We start from the raw sequence: 23,795 nt of genomic DNA on the forward strand, positions 1-23,795 counted from the left end.
CGATTATGCATCCACATGAATCTCCCACACGGATGATCCAGATTTTTGGGGAAGCAAAGAAATAAACTATGACAAAGGCGGTGACTGTTACATCGTTTCAAAACACTAGTGTCATGCGGTCACTGACGGACTGATCATAAAATTTATTTTGCTTTCTTTTTACTTATACTTTACCCGTACTCATTATTTTCGATTCCATGCAAAATAATGTCACGTGACGCAGTAGAAATCTATGAAATGGGTACTTTGTAAGGTACTTTATTAAGTAAGCGTAATTTGTAACATTTATCGTTTCACATAACAATTTCACAATGTTTCTTCCTTCTTTCTTTCCTTCCTTTTTCGCGAAAACTTGTTTCCAAAGTCGTGCAACATTATTACTAACGCCTTATCCCCTTCGTGATCTCAACAGTTAACTAATTATGGAGGAATGACGACTCTTTTTTCAGACTTGCAAGTGGGAAGTTGTGTCACACGAAATGGAAACCAGACATCGTCGTTGTCGTACCGACATCAGCCGATAGTGAGTGTAGTGTCGTATTATGTAATGTGTGTGGTGTACAGTGACTGGCAGTGAGAAGCTAGCGAGAAGTTTAACCGTGCTATCTTGATTTAGGTTTTCCGTTGCCAAAATTACTTTAGGAAAACGCCGGGATGTTTCCTACTAACTGTGAGGCTATAGGCGACTGCTTGTCGCAGTCTTGTGAAACTGGGATATATTTAATCGTAGTGAATCATACTACACTGAAGCGCCAAAGAAACTGGTATAGGCATGCGTAAGTACAGAGACATGTAAACAAGCAGAAGACGACGTTGCGGTGGACAATGCCTTTACAAGAAAAGCGTCTGGAGCAGTTGATAAGCCGGCCGATGTGACCGAGCGGTTCTAGGCGCTTAAGTCAGGAACCGCGCGACCGCTACAGTCGCAGGTTAGAATCCTGCCTCGGGCATGGATGTGTGTGATGTCCTTGGGTTAGTTAGGTTCAAGAAGTTCTAAGTCTAGGGGACTGATGACCTCAGATGTTAAGTCCCATAGTGTTCAGAGCCATGTGAAGCATTTGAGCAGTTGTTAGATCGGCTACTGCTGCTACAATGGCAGGTTATCAAGATTTAAGTGAGTTTGAACGTGGTGCGATGGTCGGTGCACTAGCGATAGAGCACAGCATCTCCGAGGTAGCGATGAAGTGGGGATTTTCCCGTACGACCATTTCACGAGTGTACCGTGAATATCAGGAATCCGGTAAAACATGGAATCTCCGACATCACTGCGGCCGGAAAAAGATCCTGCAAGAATGGGACCAACGACGACTGAAGAGAATCGTTCAGCGTGATGGAAGTACAACCCTTCCGCAAATTGCTCCAGGTTTCAATGCTGGGCCATCAATAAGAGCGTGCGGATATTCCAAACTTTTGTTGGTGTGTACTTATTGAGTACAAATCAGCGTAAGCTGTAAGAAAGTGTTTCCATATATATTCGTGTGTGTGTGTGTGTGTGTGTGTGTGTGTGTGAGTGAGTGAGAGAGAGAGAGAGAGATAGTGATAGAGACCTCTCAGGGAAAAGCGTTAAAAGTGTTTCTAATATGTGTTTCTTATATTTGTTACAATATCTTACGCGATACCAGAAATGAGGCGTCATAGTGCAGACGCTGGACTCCACATTCAGCGTGGCCGACGCTGCCTCAGCACTGTGGGAACTCTGTTAGGATGCAGAAGCGTTTCACTGTGCGCCGAGGCCAGAGCCCGGGATTTGGCGGCGCTATTCGCGGTGGCTTCAGCTAATCCGCCGCCAGGCAGGACCCACACCCGGCCGCCACGTTAATGTGAACACGCCGTGACGAGCCGCCTCTTTCCTTTGTTGCAGAGTGCCGGCAGATGGAGCGCGCGACGCTGCTGGCGGTGCTGCTGGTGGCGTGTGCGGCTGCGCCATGCGCTGGTGAGTACTACGACGGACGGCTCCTACTTCTGTGACAACACTACTTTGCTGTGCCGACTGATTCGTAATTGTTCAAGCAGCTCTTCAGCGCATCTGATTTCACATTAAAATAAACTGACCAAAAAATATTTTGCACCATCTCCCAGAGTGTGTTTCTTAATTGGAAAGGTCTTTCATGATGCTCTGCACTGCGTACAGGACGCCCGTGTAATGACTTTAAAAGTAATCAAAATATCCACGGGTGTGCTGCCGGTCTATAGTGTCCAACGGGCACAATATTTCGGCGATCATACATGTCGCCTCCTCCCTCGTGACTTCATCCATCTCAACAGGTTGTGCTGCAGTGGTTGGGCGGAGAGCACGTTGAATCTGCCACTCTGAGTACCAATTTTTCCTTTTTTCTTACTCAGAGTGGCAAATTCAACGTGCTCTCCGCCCAACCACTGCAGCACAACCTGTTGAGATGGATGAAGTCACGAGGGAGGTGGTAGGCACTGCATTTATTCCATACACAGGCGCACTCTCGGGGAAAATCGCCGGCATTCTGAAGAAACACCGGGTCGGAACTGTGTTTTGTCCTCCGAATAAAACCCGTGCACTGGTGGGGAGCGCCACAGATGACCTCGGTTTGAGGAAGGCCGGCGTGTACCAGATTCCTTGTCAATGTGGCAAGTTGTATATTGGTCAGACGATGCGTACCGTCGCGGATCGATGCCGTGAACACCAGAGGCACACTCGACTGATGTATCCGAGCAAGTCGGCGGTCGCTGAACATTGTTTGTCGGAAAATCACGCTATGGAGTATGACCGCACGAGGATTCTGGTACAGACGTCGAGATACTGGGACAGCGTTGTTAGAGAGGCCATCGAAATTCGCACCAATGACGACCTCATAAACCGTGACTGTGGCTATAATCTTAGCAAGGCTTGGGAACCAGCGATTGGGTTAATCAAGAGTAAATCGAGCATACGTATAGTTGTGACGACCACGGCGGACAGAGCCATCACACCGACGTCATCTCAGATGCCGTCGCAATCTGTTCCACCGCGCGACCGTGGCGCGGGGCGCGGACGGCGGAGGGAGCACGCCGCGGGCGGAGGGTATTTAAATCGGCCGCCGCCGCGACCGAACCCAGTTCCCTCTGAGCAGCCCTAGCGTACGGATCTCCGTGCCGACACGTTCACAGGAGCTCAGTCCGTCAGTTCACCTGATGATGGCGACATGTATGATCGCCGAAATATTGTGCCCGTTGGACACTATAGACCGGCAGCACACCCGTGGATGTTTTGATTATCAAATACGCCGGGAGAAACTCAAGAATCACACTTTAAAAGTAATCCTTTAGTTAAATAGAGTGCCCTGTGTCTCCATTCGTGAACGGAACAATACGGTACTTGTTAACACGCCTCAAGGACCATTTCACGTTCACACCGTACATGCGTTGCCACTTCACGCTCTTAGGGTTGTCAGTAGGGAGGTGAATCACGGATTAAGCGTATAACAGAGCGACGTCGCTCGAATGTTAACAGCTGCTGCCAGCCACAGAACTGAAAAATGCCTCGTACTGATTGCAGCTGACCAAGAGTTAAGGTCTCTACAAATCATAGCTTTTAGGCACCACGAGTCGGGCCCAGTTGTCAATTCTAATTGAGGTAACCCACGACAAATCTGGATCCCGCAACGAATGTGTGACGTCACACTAGTCGCCTTGTCCGCAATGCTTCACGAGCGCTCAGCTCTGTACAGGCCCCACGGGAAATCGGTATGTCAATGAAAAGGTACCCGCTAATGGTCTTCACTTGGGCTTATGCTGTCGTGAGCTCGCATGCATTTAAACGCGCAGTTAAGGATTATTAAATCCGTCTGAAATACACTGCCGGAAAAAAATTTGTACATATGGGGAGAGGATGTCTATTTTGATCCGATGACGGTATCCGTAGATGTACCGATAATGTTTTCATCTACGTCCTTCAGCAGATAGCGTAGTGGCATTGTTACCAGAACGTCATCTGTGTCTACCCTGTAATAGGCCAGAAGGCTCAGTACTGTGCAAACGTGTGAAGCAAGCAGGCAACCGCGTCACGGAGACGCACTCGTACTTCCTCAAGCCAAGTGAGCGAGTTATAACGGGTCAATCTGGGGCCTTCCGAGTGTCGGGATGGTCCTGCCACACAATCTGGATGTGCTGTGTCAGTTGTGCAACTATGCTGGTGTCAGCGACCACGCGAACATTCTCACATCCGTAGATGAGGTTCTGGAAGTCCACGCAGCACAGACATCCTCAAGGATCGTCATATTTTGAGGTCAGCAGTGACAGAACGCACAGCTACTGCACCACAGATAAGAGGTCTTGTGAGCCAAGACGTGTCAACACGAACTGTTGTAAACCGGTTATTGACTTGGGACTACAAGCCCACCTCTAGCGACTCACGCTATAGCATCAACCTGCGCGACTCGACTCGTGTCGTCAGAAGATGGAATGGCACGCCGTGGTCTTCAGTGGTGAAAACAGAATCTACCTGCACACAAGTGATTTCGTTTTGGTACACGACACAGATCTGGCGAGCGCTGTCTTGTTGAATGCATTCGTCCAAGAGACACTGGCTCCACCCCATTCCTTATGATCTGGCGTCCGATAATCTACAACTCTCGTTCAACTTTGGTCTTTCTGGAGGGGTCGCTAACAAGCGCTCGGCACGTACAGAATGTTGGTAGACCCATTCTTTTGCCGCTCTTGCAGCAGGAAGGTGACGTGTTGTTCCAACAGGATAATGCTCGCCCGTGAGACTCAACGTGCTCTGCAAGACGTGCCGCAACTTCTCTGGCCAGCAGTGTTTCCCGACTTGGCTCCAATCGAGTACGTCTGGGATATGATAGAACTCTTGGGACTCGTCAACCAACAACTCTTACAGAATTTTGTGAACAAGTCGATCTGGCGTGGCATAACGTATCTCAGGACAGTATTCGCCTTTGTACAATCCACCTAGCGAGATAGCGCAGTGGTTAGCTCACTGGACTCGCACTCGGGCGGACGACGGTTCAAACCTGTGTCCGGCCATCCAGATTTAGGTTTTTCCGTGATTTATCTGAGTCGCTCTAGGCAGATGCCGGGATGGTTCCTCTGAAAGAGCACGGCCAATTTCCTTCCCCATCGTTGACACAACCCGATATTGTGCTCCGTCTCTAATGATCTCGATGTGGACGGTACATTAAACTCAATCGTCCTTTCACCTGTACTATCGACTGAACGCCAGAGTCGGCGCCTGAAGTACGGCCCGTGGAGACTACAGCAGATTTTAAAATAAGAAATAATCTAATTTGATTAAATATCGTAGAGGAGAGAATTGCCTTTGTAACAGCACATGCCGAAGAAGTAAAATTTTGGTTTACTGCAAGAAGAGACGATTATTGTTTTGTAATTACAAAAAATTGGTTCAAATGTCTCTGAGCACTATGGGACTTAACATCTGTGGTCATCAGTCCCCTAGAACCTAGAACTAGTTAAACCTAACTAACCTAAGGACATCACACACATCCATGCCCGAGGCAGGATTCGGATCTGCGACCGTAGCGGTCGCGCGGTTCCAGACTGAAGCGCCTAGAACCGCTCGGCCACCAACGCCCGGCTTTGTCATTACAACCAAAAAGGACTTTAAGTTATGAATGTTTCTCAAAGAAGATTCACTTTATGCTCAGGAGAAGGAGCGTTTTTATTTGTGTTTGCAACAAAAACGGATTTTTTCAGTCGAAGCTAACATTCACTTCCCATTGATTTTTCGGTCTAAGCTAGCATTCACTTCCCAGTGCTGTGAATATTCGACAGAAACGACACGTGGTCCGGATTCGTCGTCCACGGTTGGATAGCTGGGATAGGTCAGGGACACGCAAGCCGCCGAAACGGTGTGTTGTTGGAAGATTGGTACCAGGCCACTGAGCCACACGACATTCGGATATCCCGAAGAGAATGCGAAAAGTAAAAGTCCGCTAGAACGAAGGGGGCAAGGAAACACCTGGAACGGAATCTGGTTAATGGCGTTGGGTTTTCATGGCTGACGAGTGCAAGATTTGTCTGGCGCCTGATTAACATCATTGGGGAGAGTGAAGACTACCAGATGCCAAGGCACGTTTCTGTCACGCTGTCCCGCGGGTTCAGCAGGAAATGGGCCAGTCAACTATTGGTGACAATAGCACGCACGGATGCCGAACATCTCTCTCCGCCACCTATGGGAAATATGAGGACTGTGGAACACCGGAAAAGGATTCACGAACCTATTGTCCAGCTACAGTCAACACATCCGAGATGATTTCGGCTTTCAAGTCGATAAAGCACTAGCCCGCAACCACGCCGCCTCCTGTCCACCTTCGTCCAGATGACAGGAATCAACTGAACGGCATGGCCACGGGCATATGATGGCAAGAACCCGACTGAGCGTTCTTCGGGTTTGTTGAAATTTGCGGTGCGCCGTTGCAGAAACCCCTCTCATTCACTGCAAGTGCCCAGGAGTGTCGCTGTGGAAGTGTCGAACAGACTTGAGCAGCAGTGTCTGGATCACTGTGGGACAGCATGCCAAGGAAGAGCCAACCGCGTCAGTGTGTACGGGGAGGAGTAACACGGTACTCTCTGTATTACCTAGCAGCAGATGTTGATTTAAGAGGAGAGCAATCTGCCTTTATTTCAGTTAATGTTTTGTTTTATTCCCTATAACGCTTTATTTTGATTTTCGTACAGATTACTCTTTTATTTCCTGACCTCCTCGGACAAAAGATCACAAACTTTCATGGATGTATAAGCAGTGGATATACAGGGTGGACCATTTTAATCTATAATGGGGAGCTCGGGATGGGGATGAGATACAGCAAAATGTTTTAGATAAAAGTTGTTGGTGGCAAAGAGAGTCACGCATTGCCGAACATGATTTTCAAGAGGTTTTGTAGGTTAAATTGTTGTTTTTTTTGGGGGGGGGGCTAATATTTGATTCAAGATTTGAAAAGAACGGCAAATTTTACGTAAAAAATGATGTATTATTCTAAGTCATGGCTAGTTCAACAAAAGTCAGATAAGCAAGTATGTTCTAGTTCCAATAGAGATTAACTTCGAATGGAGGAGGAATACAGCAGAGTACTCGTACAACGCTAGATACAAATTGGAAGGGGCGTCCCGAGGAGTGAGAGGCGTGCTGACTCATTCAGTGGTTTGTAAACGTTTTACTGGTGTTTGTTCTGCCTTGCAAATGCCACAATAACCTTTACACGCTGTGATGTATTTATTTTTCCAAATAAACACGTTAGTTAAAACTAAAGTTCAAATCTATGTTTTTTGTTTCTAGATCCGATGTCAGAAATAGAAGTTACCATCAAACAAAACTCAACCTTTCGATGATCTTCGATAATTATGCCCTTCCCAATCTGCATCTAACATTGTATTTTGCTGTATCCCTCCTCTATTCCGAGTTAATCCCTACTAGAACTAAAAACGTTGTCGCTTGGTTGAACCTTGTCACGACCCTTCATAAGTATAGTTTTATACGTAAAACTTGCCGCTCTCTCGAACTTTAAATCAAATTTTAAGATTTCCATTTTAAAAAACTCCCCTTGAACCTCCAAATCACCTTGAAATTAACGTTCAAGGTCACGGCCATTAGTAGCAATGCGTGACACTCTTCGCCACTTACAACTTTTATTTTGCTGTATCTCATCTCTATCTCGATTTATTCTCCATTATGGATGAAAATGATCCATCCTGTATGCCTACTCTATACGCTTATTATAAGAGTGGGTAACATTCATGATCTACATCTATACTCCGCGAGCCACCTTACGGTGTGTGGCGGAGGGTACTTATTGTACCACTATCTGATCCCCCCTTCCCTGTTCCATTCACGAATTGTGCGTGGGAAGAACGACTGCTTGTAAGTCTCCGTATTTGCTCTAATTTCTCGGATCTTTTCGTTGTGATCATTACGCGAGATATATGTGGGCGGTAGTAATATGTTGCCCATCTCTTCCCGGAATGTGCTCTCTCGTAATTTCGATAATAAACCTCTCCGTATTGCGTAACGCCTTTCTTGAAGTGTCTGCCACTGGAGCTTGTTCAGCATCTCCGTAACGCTCTCGCGCTGACTAAATGTCCCCATGACGAATCGCGCTGCTTTTCGCTGGATCATGTCTATCTCTTCTATTAATCCAACCTGGTAAGGGTCCCATACTGATGAGCAATACTCAAGAATCGGACGAACAAGCGTTTTGTAAGCTACTTCTTTCGTCGATGAGTCACATTTTCTTAGAATTCTTCCTATGAATCTCAACCTGGCGCCTGCTTTTCCCACTATTTGTTTTATGTGATCATTCCACTTCAGATCGCTCCGGATAGTAACTCCTAAGTATTTTACGGTCGTTACCGCTTCCAATGATTTACCACCTATGGCATAATCGTACTGGAATGGATTTCTGCCCCTATGTATGCGCATTATATTACATTTATCTACATTTAGGGAAAGCTGCCAGCTGTCGCACCATTCATTAATCCTCTGCAGGTCTTCCTGGAGTACGTACGAGTCTTCTGATGTTGCTACTTTCTTGTAGACAACCGTGTCATCTGCAAATAGCCTCACGGAGCTACCGATGTTGTCAACTAAGTCATTTATGTATATTGTAAACAATAAAGGTCCTATCACGCTTCCTTGCGGTACTCCCGAAATTACCTCTACATCTGCAGATTTTGAACCGTTAAGAATGACATGTTGTGTTCTTTCTTCTAGGAAATCCTGAATCCAATCACAAACCTGGTCCGATATTCCGTAAGCACGTATTTTTTTCACTAAACGTAAGTGCGGAACCGTATCAAATGCCTTCCTGAAGTCCAGGAATACGGCATCAATCTGCTCGCCAGTGTCTACGGCACTGTGAATTTCTTGGGCAAATAGGGCGAGCTGGGTTTCACATGATCTCTGTTTGCGGAATCCATGTTGGTTATGATGAAGGAGATTTGTATTATCTAAGAACGTCATAATACGAGAACACAAAACATGTTCCATTATTCTACAACAGATTGACGTAAGTGAAATAGGCCTATAATTATTCGCATCTGATTTATGACCCTTCTTGAAAATGGGAACGACCTGTGCTTTCTTCCAGTCGCTAGGACATATGAGTGATCTTAGAATTACTTGGTTTCCATACAAGAAAAAAAATGACAAAAACGGAAAGATGACTGAAGCAGAGCAACTGACAGGGTGGGCTACTGCCATAAGTTTGTATTTCTGTGTATCTGATTCTTTTTTAGTCCGAATGGGCAGTTCTAAATACATTCCTCAGAAGCCCGTTGCCCAAATTGCTTCACAAACTGTAGGATAGCCTGTAATCAAGTTATAACAGCTTATTAAGAACAAGTATTATTTCTTGAGCAAAACTACATTTAAACGCAGCACACAGAACCCTAGCAATTAACAATGCTAATAGAAAAACGGTCTGCAGTGGAATAAAAGATCATGTGTCATTTAGATGTGCCAAAGACAAAAATTACATCAGATGCGACATATATGTATAACAGACACCGAGCGAGGTGGCGCAGTGGTTAGCACACTGGACTCGCATTCGGGAGGACGACGGTTCAATCCCGTCTCCGGCCATCCTGATTTAGGTTTTCCGTGATTTCCCTAAATCGTTTCAGGCAAATGCCGGGATGGTTCCTTTGAAAGGGCACGGCCGATTTCCTTCCCAATCCTTCCCTAACCCGAGCTTGCGCTCCGTCTCTAATGACCTCATTGTCGACGGACGTTAAACACTAACCACCACCACCACTGTAACAGACAGTCAAAAGAAAACGAGAAACTTGGGAAAAAAGTAAATAAACTATTTATTATTTCAAAAGTAATCGCCAAAACTGTTAATACATTTATTCCACTGTGAGACATGACGCTCAACGTCTTCATGGAGAAATGTTTCCACGGGAGGACGACGGTTCAATCCCGTCTCCAGCCATCCTGATTTAGGTTTTCCGTGATTTCCCTAAATCGCTTCAGGCAAATGCCGGGATGGTTCCTTTGAAAGGGCACGGCCGATTTCCTTCCCAATCCTTCCCTAACCCGAGCATGAGCTCCATCTCTAATGACCTCGTTGTTGACGGGACGTTAAACACTAACCACCACCAAATGTTTCCAGATGCCTAAGGAATCATGATTGTACCCCGGTGTGCTCTGCGTCCGAAGCGGATGTCTTTCTTAAGGGCTCCAAAAATATGGAAATCCCGTGGGGAGGGATCGGGACTGTACGGGCAATATCTAAGGGCTTTCCAGCGGAACTTCCTCAGTGTAGCCGTAATAGCCATGGAAACATGTCGGCGGGCGTTATGATGTAACATAATTAACTCGTTCGTCAACAAACCGGGGAATTTGGACTACGCTACAGACGTTTCTCTCGGGAGCTCTTAAATATCCTCCATAAAGTTCCGATTTCTCCCCCAAGCGATTTCCATATTTTTGCAGCCCTGAAGTAAGACATGTGCTGGCGTGGACTTGCTTCGGACGAAGAGGTGCACGCCAGAATGCAATCATGGTTCCGTAGGCAACGGCAAACATTTTTCCATGAAGGCAGTGACTGTCTTGTCACACACTGAGATAAATGCATTGACAGTTACGGCTATTACTTATGAAATGATAAACAGTTTACTTACTTTCTTCCCATCTGCCTCGTTTTCAATTGACTGCTCCTTATACCTACACACAGACATTTCAAGGATAATCAGCGCGATAAGCTGTTCTACGCAACAATCCCACTCTTGCTTTCTAATTTTAAATACACAATTCATAATGATTTGCAATTACTCTAAAACTTTTCTTTTGAAAGTGCTTTGGTGAACATGTCTGCCAACTGATCCCGTCTTTTCACAAAGTAAAAAGAATGGAACCATATTTTATTTTCTCACTAACGTAATAAACTTTAAGTCAGAGTGTTGTGTCATTTTGTGTTGTTCATTGTTTTTCATTAACTGTAACGCACGCTAGTGGTTCACAGTGACTTGAGATGGTTTCTCCATGTTGGCACTAAGTTCCTGTAAGAACGTACGAGCCCAGGAGATTTAAACAGCTGCATGAGATGCTACGACAACAATTTATCTTCATCGGGATTTCTTCTTCCCTGGTGTTTTATGGAGTTTAAATCTTCCAGTTATTCCTGTCGTTCTTTTTACGTTCTTGTTATTCGTTATTGTTTATTTGTCTTCTTGATGGCCTATTTTCTTTAATGTCTTCTGATGCTAACTAGAATGACGCAAGGAAACATATTTTGTGCTCAAGCCCCTGGATCTTCGGGTTTCACGAGGCTTGCGTTTTTCTGTAGAAGGATCGTCCAGTCTCGCGACAACGTTCAGACAGATGTTGAACATCAGCAGTTTGGTGTACGACCTCTGATGGGACATCACGCTTCACATGCACCGTTATCCTTTGGAGCCGTTGATGTTTTCTGCTATGTTGTTTCATGCTGCCGCAGCTTTCTCGAGTAGAGGATGAAACAGCCTCTTGGACAGTATCACGCAGAGATCTGGCGGCGATGCCGACTTTGAATTGAGCACCGGGTACAAGGTGATGAGCCTTGCAGTAGCCTTTACTCTGGTTTCGACAATATGTTGATGACCCCTTAGGCCAGTGCTTAACAACTGGTCGGTTTTGAGCGCGAGTACTCGCGTCTGCTCAGGCACCTGCTCGCGAGCAGGTGCAAGGTCGCGGAGTAGGGAGGGATGGGAGGGAGGGGAAATGCGCGCGCACGTTTGAATGTGATCTCGCATTCTTAGCAGATTTAACTAGCCATCTGAATGCTTTGAACATTTTACTACAAGGTAAAGATCTGCTAATTACTCATTTCATAGATCGAATACGAGCTTTTAAAATGAAATTGACACTTTGGGCGAGTCAGCTGGAAACAGGAAATCTAGCTCATTTTCCTAAATTATCATCCATGCAAGATGTTCACAAAGACTGTGAACGTTATTCAAATAGTTTAGTTGCCCTTAAGGAAGAATTTGATCAACGCTTTCAAGATCTGACAGCACTAAACAGTGATTTTGATCTGTTCTCCTCTCCATATTCAGCGAATATTGAAGAGATTCGTCCTGAGCTGGAACTAGAAATTACTGACCTGAAGTGTGACAGAGAATACAGAGACAAATTTCAGAACAAGAAAAAAATTTGGAATTCTACAGACACTTCCCTCAGGATAGATTTCCTCGTTTGCACAAACTAGCGGCTACAATAATATCAATGTTCGGTTTCACGTATGTTTGTGAACAACTGTTCTCTGCAATGAAATGTAACAAGACGCGCCTGAGAAACGCATTGTCTGATCGAAATTTAAACTGCACGCTGCGCCTACAATGCACAATAACAATTACTCCGAACGCAGACGCAATTGTAAAGGGCAAAAAGTACAAGATAACCGAGAATTCCACACTTCAGTGACACCTTTCATTGTGTAACAGTTCACAAATTAATACGAATGCAGAGGTATACACTAAGCTAATAAAATTATGTGGCACGTGTACATTCTCCTTTATTTGTTTCATTTGCCGCAGTAATAATTCGCGAGTGATATCCCTGCAGGTGGCCGCGGATTTACATTGACTGGCGGCAGCTGTTGTGTGCCCCACGTGACTCTCCCCACTATCCGCTCTGGTCCGGTAGTAGGGGTAGCGTGCTCGCGCTGCTCCGTGCTCGCGCCTTGCTGCTCACTGGAGTTGGGCCACACGATTCTTTTTCCGATTCGATTCCTACGATTCAATCTTACATTGCGAATCGATTCCTACGATTCGTTCACGATTCTTTCACGATTCATTCTAGTCTGTGATGGCACGATTCTTACGGAATGCAAAAAGTTCTTCATCTTACTCACAGATGGCAGGACATGTCTGAAATTGTCAATGGGGTTAGAATCGAACTGTGTCATGATACGACATGCCAGAAATAGTTTATTTATGAGTAAACATGCATATGACGTTACAAGTGTGAGTCTCGATTTATACGTGTAATGCCTTAATTGATGAAAGGTCACGTTTGATTTGATTGCATCTATTGTTTTATTTCAGTATGCCAGGAAAGAGGAGTCGATTTGTGCGAAAGGTGGTGCAAAATTACGTGGTATGCCAGTTTGATTGTGTGGCTTGAACGTATCTAACTGCAGACGTCTGTTTTATAGTAACAAAATCTAGCAGTGAGGCAGACGTGGTTTGGCTCATATCATCCTATGTTTTTCTGTGCTAAGATGTCTTTCCAAGTCCACATCACCCTTGTAATTCATAACGCTGCTGACAGCCCTCCCACACAGCAAATTTAGCTTGACTTTCATTACTTCTAAATACAAAGCATAGGTATTTTGCTTTTAATTTGTCTGAGAACTTGCCGCTGTCACTACTATTTACGTAAGAAGACGACATACTTCTAAACAATAGGATTCAATCGTATACATCGACATTACTTCACTAAAATTTGATATGAATCTGAACACGATAATGTTGTGTCTAGACAAGACAGCCTAGACACAATGAGAGGAAGCCGAAAGGCACGCGCTTAAACTCACGCAGGCTGGCGTGAGGTCTGAAACAGGATACATAATGAATGCTATAAAGAAAAGTACGTAGCTTCTGGAATACTTAACTTTAATCCACATTTGTAGAACATCGCTCTTGATGATACATTAATAGAATCTCAATATCAATTGAATACGGCGCCTTGCTAGGTCGTAGCAAATGTAGCTGAAGGCTATGCTAACTATCGTCTCGGCAAATGAGAGCGTACTTGTCAGTAATCCATCTCAGGCAAAGTCGGCTGTACAACTGGGGCGAGTGCCAGTACGTGTCTCTAGACCTGCCGTTTGGTGGCGCTCGGTCTGCAATTACTGACAGTGGCGACACGCGGGTCCGACGTATACTAATGGACCGCGGCCGATTTAAAAGCTACCACTTAGCAAGTGTGGTGTCTGGCGGTGACACCACAGATAACATTCGAAAACTCGAACTTGAAATTATTAATTAAAAAGCTTTTGTTTAAAGATAAACTTAAAAATCAAAATCCGTATCTAAATATAAAATTTTATCCAAACTGTTAAATCCGTTCCCAAGAAACACGAAATTCGCGTTTTTATTTAAAAAATTATTTTGTGTAAAATCGCGTGCTGTAAGGAAAGACACCTATATACAGATAAACATAAAAACCAAAACCTTAACTACATTCAATAGGTACTAACAAAGTTTTACGAGATGGCGCTATAAAAACATGTGAAATAGCGTTTTTACGAATGGAACTATGTAGGATATATATATTGCAAAATTGACTTAACGAAAGAATGGAACTATGTAGGTGAACTCAAAAAGCAAAAACCAGTCTAAATACAAAATTTCATCCAAATCGTTAGGGCCGTTTTCGAGATACGCGAAATATAATACATAATCCAAGTGCTATTGCTCGTGTGTATAGAAGGTGTGTGTGTGTTTTGCATTGCATCTGCAACAAATAAGAGGTACGTATTTATTCATCATACATGGATTTCTTGATTTTAATCGTGTGTATTGGGAGCTGTGTACTCGCTGTATATCGTTTCTGTCATCACTAATTCATGTATTACTCGCGCAAACTAGGCGGACGTCGGCGCGGTGGCTGATGGTAGCGATGATAAATGGGAAATGCCTTTACGCTCATTCCCGTCATCCATCGCCAAGTGTCAGCTAAGTTTTCACGAGTAATATTACGGCCCACGAACTTTGTTTGTTCCGAGCTTCCTTTGTTCACACGCATCCTCCACTTGACTGCCATCTGGCGGTCGTAGTCATTCGGCACGACCCGACATGATTCGGAAGTTGCCTTCGAAGCATAGCGTAGAGCGTACTAAGAATCGATGGAATTGTCACGACTCGGAAAGACGCAATCGTTCTTACGATTCTTTTGAACGACGATTCGTCCGTATCACGATTCGATTCTTACGATTCTTTATTTAGAGTCGTTCAAATGAACGATTCATTCACGAATCGCCACAACTCTACTGCTCACAGCTTGCTCCGCGAGCACGTATGTTGTGAAGCCCTGCCTTAGGCCCTCGTGCAGCGTGACGCCAACGTAACATGCTGTATCGCCTTGGAGAACTCTGCTGCCAACGATGCTGACCTGCCAAAGGTCCGCTAGAACTGGTCGGCAGGTAATGATGATGCACTGGGTTCTGCCGCATTCAAACCTGAGCCATCTCTTGACTGCCCAACTGGCTGTCTCTCTAAAGGCGCCCTACAGTCGACGCAGGAGAATGTACGTACCCATGCTATGGGCGACCATATCCGTAACATTCGCATATAGCGCCAGCTGTATGCGGTCGGTGCTGGATGAGTCGGTAGTGTACATCGTGTACAGGATCGACCAGAGTACCGATTCTTGTTGTACATCTACATGGATTCTGCGCCGTTTTGTACTCTTGCGTGGAACATCTGGGCTATCAGGTAACCTTGGAGCATAAAAACGTAAGAAAGCCGTCATGTCACGTGCTGTCGAAAGCTCTGGAGGCGTCCATGAAGACGGTTCCAAAGTACTCCTGGCGATCCACGGCATCGAAGGCTTCCTCTACCAACTGTAGAACTGATATTCCTTCGAGTGGCCCCACTGGAACCCGGATTGTTCTCCAGGTGTAAGAGTCACAGCTTCGGTGCGGCACAGGAGACGACGAAGTGAGACTCTTTCAAAGGTCTTCCATATTGCACACAGCAGACTAATAGCTCTGTAATTAATTGCCACCCGAAGATCCTTGCCAGCATTGGGTATAGCTACTACCTCCGCACATTTCCATGCCGTAGAATAGCAACCAACCCTGTCAGTAAAAATATCTGCTCACTGTGCAATGGCAATAGATGATTGCTGCTTCAGGATAGTGTTAGGAATGCCGTTCAGTCCTCCTGCCTTCTTGGTGTTGAGGTTTTAATATTTTTGTGTGGGATTTGAAATTTAAAAACCTCTCTCACACCGGCCTGATTTAGCTTCACTGATCAGGATAGTAAAAAACGTGCGTACATTAAGAGAATTTTCATTCACAAAGCAGGCTTATCACATTCACACAGTTCAATACTGTTCTGTCCTGATTAAATTGAGCTTAACTTAAATTCCATAAGGCAGTGAAGCAATTTCGAAGTCTCGGTGCGACGAAAATTTTCAGTCGATCTCCTAAAAACATTTGTAATAATTATTAACCTTCGGTGATCACATGGGGAAGACCGGAGATCTGCTGGTAAGACCGTGCTAGCCCATTTATTGAAAGTAATAAACTGGATATCTTGAGCGTACAAAACGGCAGGTTCGTCCAGTGTAAATCAGACGTTCCCCACTGAACCCCTGCAACACAGCGTAGTAAGCAGACACTGTCAATAATAATCAGTTAAATAATACGCGAACACACTTACTTTAGTTTATTTAGTTCATGTATTAAATTCCTTCTCATACAGAATCTCATCAAGATGGCGACTAGCTCAACAATACATATACATCATCGTTCCTTCACGGCTAATCGGCAAGATCTGTATCATTCTTTTCATAAGAGAAAACATAGATAGCAGAGAAGCTATTCCAAAGAGTAAATGCACGCTCCAAGGAATAATAGGGCTTGAAACTACTTTGCATTGATAATCATCGTATATTAAAGTTTAGGAATCGGTAAGATAAGAAGAGATATTTCGAGATATGCACTGAGTTATATAATTTATAAAATTTCTGAAAATATCGCGGAGAGACCGCTGCAAGAGACATTACAAGGTGACAAGTGAAGCTGCAACTTATTCAGCTGAAACAGACTGAATCTGGTAGTCCTCATATCGCGGTCTGCGAGATACACGGTCCAGTCACATTAATGTGACCAGAACCCTTGTTCGACATCAACACAGACGTCAGGTGGCAGCATCAACAAATAAAAAAAAAAAAGGCTCTGAGCACTATGGGACTTAACATCTGAGGTCATCAGTCCTGTAGAACTTAGAACTACTTAAACCTAACTAACCCAAGGACATCACACACATCCGTGGCCGAGGCAGGATTCGAACCTGCGATCGTAGCGGTCGCGCGGTTCCAGACTGAAGCGCCTAGAACCGCCGGCCCCAGCGGCCGGCCAGCATTAACAGCGGAAGGTATGTAAAGCGTGTCGGGGAACGAGGAAAACAGTGCAGCCACTGTCGAAGTGCAGAAATGGAATGATTTATCTGTTGTCCAACAGGATGTTCATTGCCTTTCGGGCGTAGGGTAGAAGCACTTCTGAAACGGCTAAGTTTGTAAACTATTCATACGCCGCCACGATGAAAGTGTACTGTGCATGGAAAAATTGTACTATTCAAAACTCTCGCCAATACTGCAACTGGAGGAGGTCCACTGAGTGACGACAGGCGACCTTTTCAGGTAAATCACGCTTTATGCTCCATCAGAAAGATGGCCGTTGTCGTGTACGACATGAAACGTGTGAAAGAAAACACCTTGCAACAGTCGTCAGGCGAGACAGAACGGAGGGCATTCCCTGTGTAATCTCGTCATTTTAGAACGCTCATTGGATCAACACATATGCATCTATCCTTGAGGCCAATGTGCACCCCTACATGCCATTTGTTGTTCTTCGGCACTATGGCACTATCATCAGGACAGTGTAATGTGTCACACAGCTCGCAGTGTACGTGCGTGGTTCGGAGAGCAAGAGCACCAGGATCTTTCTGTACTCGATGACCACCAAACTTCCCGGATTTAAAGCCAATCAAAAATCTGTGGACCACCTCGGTCAGGCAGTTCGCGCCATGGATCCTCAACCGAGAAACCTTGTGGGCTGGCAGCAGCACTTGAGTCAGCTGTCGGTACCTTCCGAACCTCACTGTCTGCTTGCACGTCTTGCAGCGATCACCGCTGCATAAGATGCTTGTTCAGGCCTTTGACTGGTAGTCACATTTGTGTAGCTGGACAGTATGCAGGGTGTTACAAAAAGGTACGGCCAAACTTTCAGGAAACACTCCTCACACACAAATAAAGATAAGATGTTATGTGGACATGTGTCCGGAAACGTTTAATTTCCGTGTTAGAGCTCATTTTAGTTTCGTCAGTATATACTGTACTTCCTCGATTCACCGCCAGTTGGCTCAATTGAAGTACAGTACTAGCATCAAGCACATCAGTACGTAGCATCAACAGGTTAGTGTTCATCACGAACGTCGATTTGCAGTCAGTGCAATGTTTACAAATGTGGAGTTGGCAGATGCCCATTTGATGTATGGATTAGCACGGGGCAATAGCCGTGGCGCGGTACGTTTGTATCGAGATAGATTTCCAGAACGAAGATGTCCCGACAGGAAGACGTTCGACGCAATTGATCGGCGTCTTAGGGAGCACGGAACATTCCAGACTATGACTCGCGACTGGGGAAGACCTAGAACGACGAGGACACCTGCAATGGACGAGGCAATTCTTCGTGCAGTTGACGATAACCATAATGTCAGCGTCAGAGAAGTTGCTGCTGTACAAGGTAACGTTGACCAAGGTCACTGTATGGAGAGTGCTACGGGAGAACCAGTTGTTTCCGTACCATGTACAGCGTGTGCAGGCACTGTCAGCAGCTGATTGGCCTCCACGGGTACACTTCTGCGAATGGTTCATCCAACAATGTGTCAATCCTCATTTCAGTGCAAATGTTCTCTTTACGGATGAGGCTTCATTCCAACGTGATCAAATTGTAAATTTTCACAATCAAAATGTGTGGGCTGACGAGAATCCGCACGCAATTGTGCAATCACGTCATCAACACAGATTTTCTGTGAACGTTTGGGCAGGCATTGTTGGTGATGTCTTGATTGGGCCCCATGTTCTTCCACCTACGCTCAGTGGAGCACGTTATCATGATTTCATACGGGATACTCTACCTGTGCTGCTAGAACATGTGCCTTTACAAGTACGACACAACATGTGGTTCATGCACGATGGAGCTCCTGCACATTTCAGTAGAAGTGTTCGTACGCTTCTCAACAACAGATTCGGTGACCGATGGATTGGTAGGAGCGGACCAATTCCATGGCCTCCACGCTCTCCTGACCTCAACCCTCTTGACTTTCATTTATGGGGGCATTTGAAAGCTCTTGTCTACGCAACCCCGGTACCAAATGTAGAGACTCTTCGTGCTCGTATTGTGGACGGCTGTGATACAATACGCCATTCTCCAGGGCTGCATCAGCGCATCAGAGATTCCATGCGACGGAGGGTGGATGCATGTATCCTCGCTAACGGAGGACATTTTGAACATTTCCTGTAACAAAGTGCTGGTACGTTCTGTTGCTTCGTGTTTCCATTCCATGATTAATGTGATTTGAAGAGAAGTAATAAAATGAGCTCTAACATGGAAAGTAAGCGTTTCCGGACACATGTCCACATAACATATTTTCTTTCTTTGTGTTTGAGGAATGTTTCCTGAAAGTTTGGCCGTACCTTTTTGTAACACCCTGTATATGGGCAGCCTTGTGGCTACCGTGGCAATGGCTTTGTCCACAGGATCTTCATGTGGTCGAAAGTTTGCAGTAAATGTGTCTGCAAGGATGTTGGCTTTCTCATCAGGATCGCAAACGGCACGTTGGCCATCATGTGGAATTCGCTGGGCGCCAACGAGTTCAAATTTCATAGAGTGGCTGTACGTCCGCCTTCCTTGAAACAAACAGAATTCCCGTCCGCTATTCTTTCTGAAGTCAAGAGCGTTGTCTGCTTTGTCACGCCCCCTTGAAATTAGCTTTAACTAATTTCGTGTAGTTCATGCTAGCTTTATTTTTTCTCGAAAAACAGTAAACATCGGTGATTTCTATGCACGCTGGCAGCAACAAGTAAAATATGGGTAAACATTTCGATGCAGTCAGAACTGCAAGACGACTCAAAAACATGTTCATCTGCTAACGATAACTTCCTGTTGCTCGCAGACTGAAAGTAAATCAATGCAATATCAGCAGGTACTACCTGCAGATTATGTAGTAAACTTCGAAATCCGTTATGGTAGCTAATAGAAACTGTGACTGACGCAGAAATTCTGTATTTTTTATTGTATTTTAAGCTTCTAAAATCAGTCCACTATGGACGAGAATACTTTAAAAAAATATTTGCTACTAGTGATTAACACAAGTAGTAAATAATAATAAAAATGATTTATAAGACAATAGAATAATTTATTCAATTTCATTCTCACAGTGTTTTATTGATATTTCATTTCTAGAATGTTTTCACTGCCATTTCATTTTTACAATATTTTCATTGACCTTCTATTTTTGTATCGTTTTCACTGACCTTTAAATAAAATAAGTTCGGTTAATAGTTGTCTTGCAACTTTAACTTTCTCTTCAAAACATTTAAATTTACGTAAATGATTTATCCTGCTGATAAAATATTGCTTGTTGTGCTGATTTATGTTTCACGCAATAACCTTCTTCCTCAAAGTCAGTTACTTGTGTTCGGCCTTACGGCAGGTCTTGTCACGGAGAAGCCTCGTCAGAGAGGTCTACCGCATGAGCGTCTAGGGAGTGATTCCAGTGGTGGTTTCCCGTTACCTTCCACTGATGATACTGTAAGAAGATGGTCACTGTTTATAAATATGGAACTTCTCAGTAATTGCAGTGAAGTGTTCATGGTTGAGATAATTTAACAAACTTTCGTAAGTAGCTCTACGCTCTCGCAGAATAAATACGAAGGGTCAGAGCCAATTTCCTTACTTGCTGAGTATAATGTAATACATTAACGTCACCCTGAAGTTCCAAATGCTCCTTCAACAAATCCGTTACGTTTTCACTATTTAAAATATCAGAAACTGAATTATATAGTCTTAAAAAAACAGCAATTCAAGTTTCTAACTACAGTATTATTCTTTTGTGTGGACGCTAATTTGCTTTATATGCTTCTCCAGTAGCAGATTCTCCGCTTGTACTGTGTCATATTGCACTTTCAGCTTTTTTGGACTTGGAAGCTCGTAACTGTGACCATCATAAACAGGTGTACTAGGCGCCAAAAGAATGAAATTCCACCAGAAGATTAAATTAATACTTGTACCGTATAAAAAATAGAAGTTATCAGGATCTGTCGGTACCTACAGACAACCAAACCGGGAATTGTAGAACCTGATATTTAACTCGTTGGACTACTCTTAACGTTCTGACCACCGTGGAAACGCGGCTGAGTTAACGTTGGTTGCTTCAGGGACTGGTGTAACTCGCAGTAGCCACTCCGTGAAACTGAAATTTTAACTCGTTGCTGGGTGCACCTTAGGAAGCTTTTGGAAGGAGGCCACTTTATTGGTCCACTCCCTGTGCCTGTCTGCTTCCAGCACTGCCTTTATTTCGCGGCGATGGCGGTTTAGCAAACTCTTTGTCGTAGGCTGTCTCGTGAGCTGCCATTGCCTGAAGACACGATTCTTGCCGGTAATGGATGTCAGGCGGCAGCTGTCGCGTATTGTCTCGTGCTGTGCGGCGGGCTTTGCGAGGCTCAGTCTGCTTCTCTCAGCGTTGCCGCCGTGAAGTGTTCACTGGCTGTTTCAGTGACGTTGCCAGCTGGGGCTGGTGCTGACAAATTGTTTCGGAAAGATAGTCTAGAAATGTGGCTCATTGCTGTTCTTCAGGTTGCTGCCACGGTTGGGCTTTGTAGTGGCGTCTGTATTGGAAAGCTACCCTTCTCTTCTGTTGCTAAAGTGATAACGTGTAAACTGTGCCCTGTCGTGGAGACAGACATAAAGTTATTTTGCCCCTGTCACGGCGGCAGACGTAATTCGTCTCACTTCTTTTTTTTTATTAATGCCTCTTTTCTTGTTTATTTCAGCGACTGTCTGATTATCGGACTCAAGTATGGGACCTTTACGTAAATAACCTGACCTTGTGCTTAATACAAACATATGTCTCTTATACTTTTCAAATATTGAAATTCAGTTAAAGAATGAAAAATGTCACTTTGAAATGATAACAGTTCAAACCACTTGTGTTTATTGTTCCTTATGCACATAACATACTTCCCTAAAAATGCCTACTTTCATCCAGTCTCGTTTCCGCATTAGTCCCGTTGACAGTATCCTCGCAGAAGCGGGGATTCCTCCTCTACAAATACAACGGAGCCAACTCCTGGTTTCTTACGCAATCGCCATTCGCCAATTCCCTGACCATCTTGTGTACCCTGTCCTCTTTGCAAACGAGGGATGTCTCCCTCCTGACAACCGCTCACGGGTGGGATTGCCGGTTGGCGTGTGTCTCACTTTCCCCTATCTGGATCTCCACATCCACTCACTGGAAGGCGCCCTTTGTATTTTCTCTCCGCCCCCCCTCCCACCCCGCCACCCCTTCGATGGTGCCTAGACCACGGATTAGGACCGACGTATTCCAGGGTTCTAAGGTCTCTGTCGCCCCTACGGTTTTCCAGCGTCTTGTGTGTGCCATCCTTGCAGAGTTCTAGTGTGTCACCATCTTCTATTCTGATGGTTCTAAGACAATCGATAAGGTGGGATATGTTTTCACGTCTTATACTGGCTTAGAGCACCATTTATTGCCGGGATCACGTAGCGTGTTGACAGCAGAGGTTCTAGCCATTCACAGAGCCCTCCATTTTGTTTTTCAGACCTCCCTCCACAGTGTTTTAATTTGTACCGACTCGATGAGCAGCCTGCAGGCTATCGACCAGTGCTACTCTCGTCACCCTTTGGTCTCTGCTATCCATCACCTTCTCTCTGCCCTTGGCTGTGCCGCCTGCTCAGTTGTCTTTCTCTGGGTCCCAAGTAAAGTGGGCTTCCCAGAGAATGAACTGGCTGACCATTTGGCTGGAGAAGCAGATACTTACCTCATTTCCCTATCATGATGCCAGCTGCGGATATGTGGATCTACGGCACATCTCTCTTTGCCCAAAAGTGGAATGACATCTGGTGCACTACTGTTCCTAGTAATGAACTCAGCACAGTCAAGGAGTCTACTGCAGTTTGGCGCTGTTCCTTCCGCTCGTCTCGGAAGAAGTCCACTGTTTTATGCCGTCCACACATTAATCATACCAGGCTTACCCATTGTTTCCTCCTGCGTAACGAGCCACCCCCACACTGGTTGTGGAACCAGACTGACGGTATCCCAGATATTAGTGGAATGTCCCCTTCTTTTGGCCCTTCGTGCTATGTATCGTCTTCCAGATTCCTTTAATTTAATATTAGCAGGTGGTTCATGGATGTTTGAACTGGTCCTCAGTTACCTCCGTGAAAGTGGTTTTTATTTCCAGATATAAAGTTTTGCTTTACTTCTGGAGTAGGAGCAGGGTGGTTGTGGTTGGGACCTCTCTTCATGTCTTCTCGACCTGGGACCCCATGACCACTCCCCCAAGGAAAGACCTCCCTTTTTTCCAGTTTTTAGATTTGGTCTCACCATTCATGCCTTTTACTGTGTTTTAACTTCATTATTTTATAATTTGATTCCCATGACTGGATCAAAAATGGTTCAAATGGGTCTGAACACTATGGGACAACATCTGTGGTCATCAGTTCCCTAGAACTTAGAACTACTTAAACCTAACTAACCTAAGGACATCACACACATCCATGCCCGAGGCAGGATTCGAACCTGCGACCGTAGCGGTCACGCGGTTCCAGACTGAAGCGCCTACAACTGCACGGCCACACCGGCCGGCCATGACTGGATCCATCCACTTTTAGTGGACCCCATTTCTTCTGAGAGTAATTTCGGAATCGTGGGACTGATGACCTCGCCGTTTGGTCCCATAAATTCTCTCAGTTAATCAATCAATCGTTTAACAGTTACGTTGGCTTCATATTCACATTGATGCACCCATTGCTACGTTGCTTTTTCACATTAATTAAACAGGTAATCACTGATCACGG

The 23,795-nt window shown here is 45.0% G+C and overlaps 1 protein-coding gene across 1 annotated transcript in view; it reads left to right on the forward strand.

Annotated features, from left to right (window-relative positions):
* LOC126249607 (cadherin-87A) overlaps positions 1 to 23,795 on the forward strand; it is a 782,263-nt gene that overhangs the window by 476,160 nt on the left and 282,308 nt on the right. Inside the window, exon 4 of the mRNA XM_049951276.1 lies at positions 1,862 to 1,933. Within this exon, the coding sequence (XP_049807233.1) occupies positions 1,873 to 1,933 (61 nt within the window). The 5' untranslated portion in view covers positions 1,862 to 1,872. The remainder of the gene's footprint in view (positions 1 to 1,861; positions 1,934 to 23,795) is intronic.

This window comes from Schistocerca nitens, chromosome 1 (assembly GCF_023898315.1).
Source record: "Schistocerca nitens isolate TAMUIC-IGC-003100 chromosome 1, iqSchNite1.1, whole genome shotgun sequence".
Classification (NCBI taxonomy): Eukaryota; Metazoa; Arthropoda; class Insecta; order Orthoptera; family Acrididae; genus Schistocerca; species Schistocerca nitens.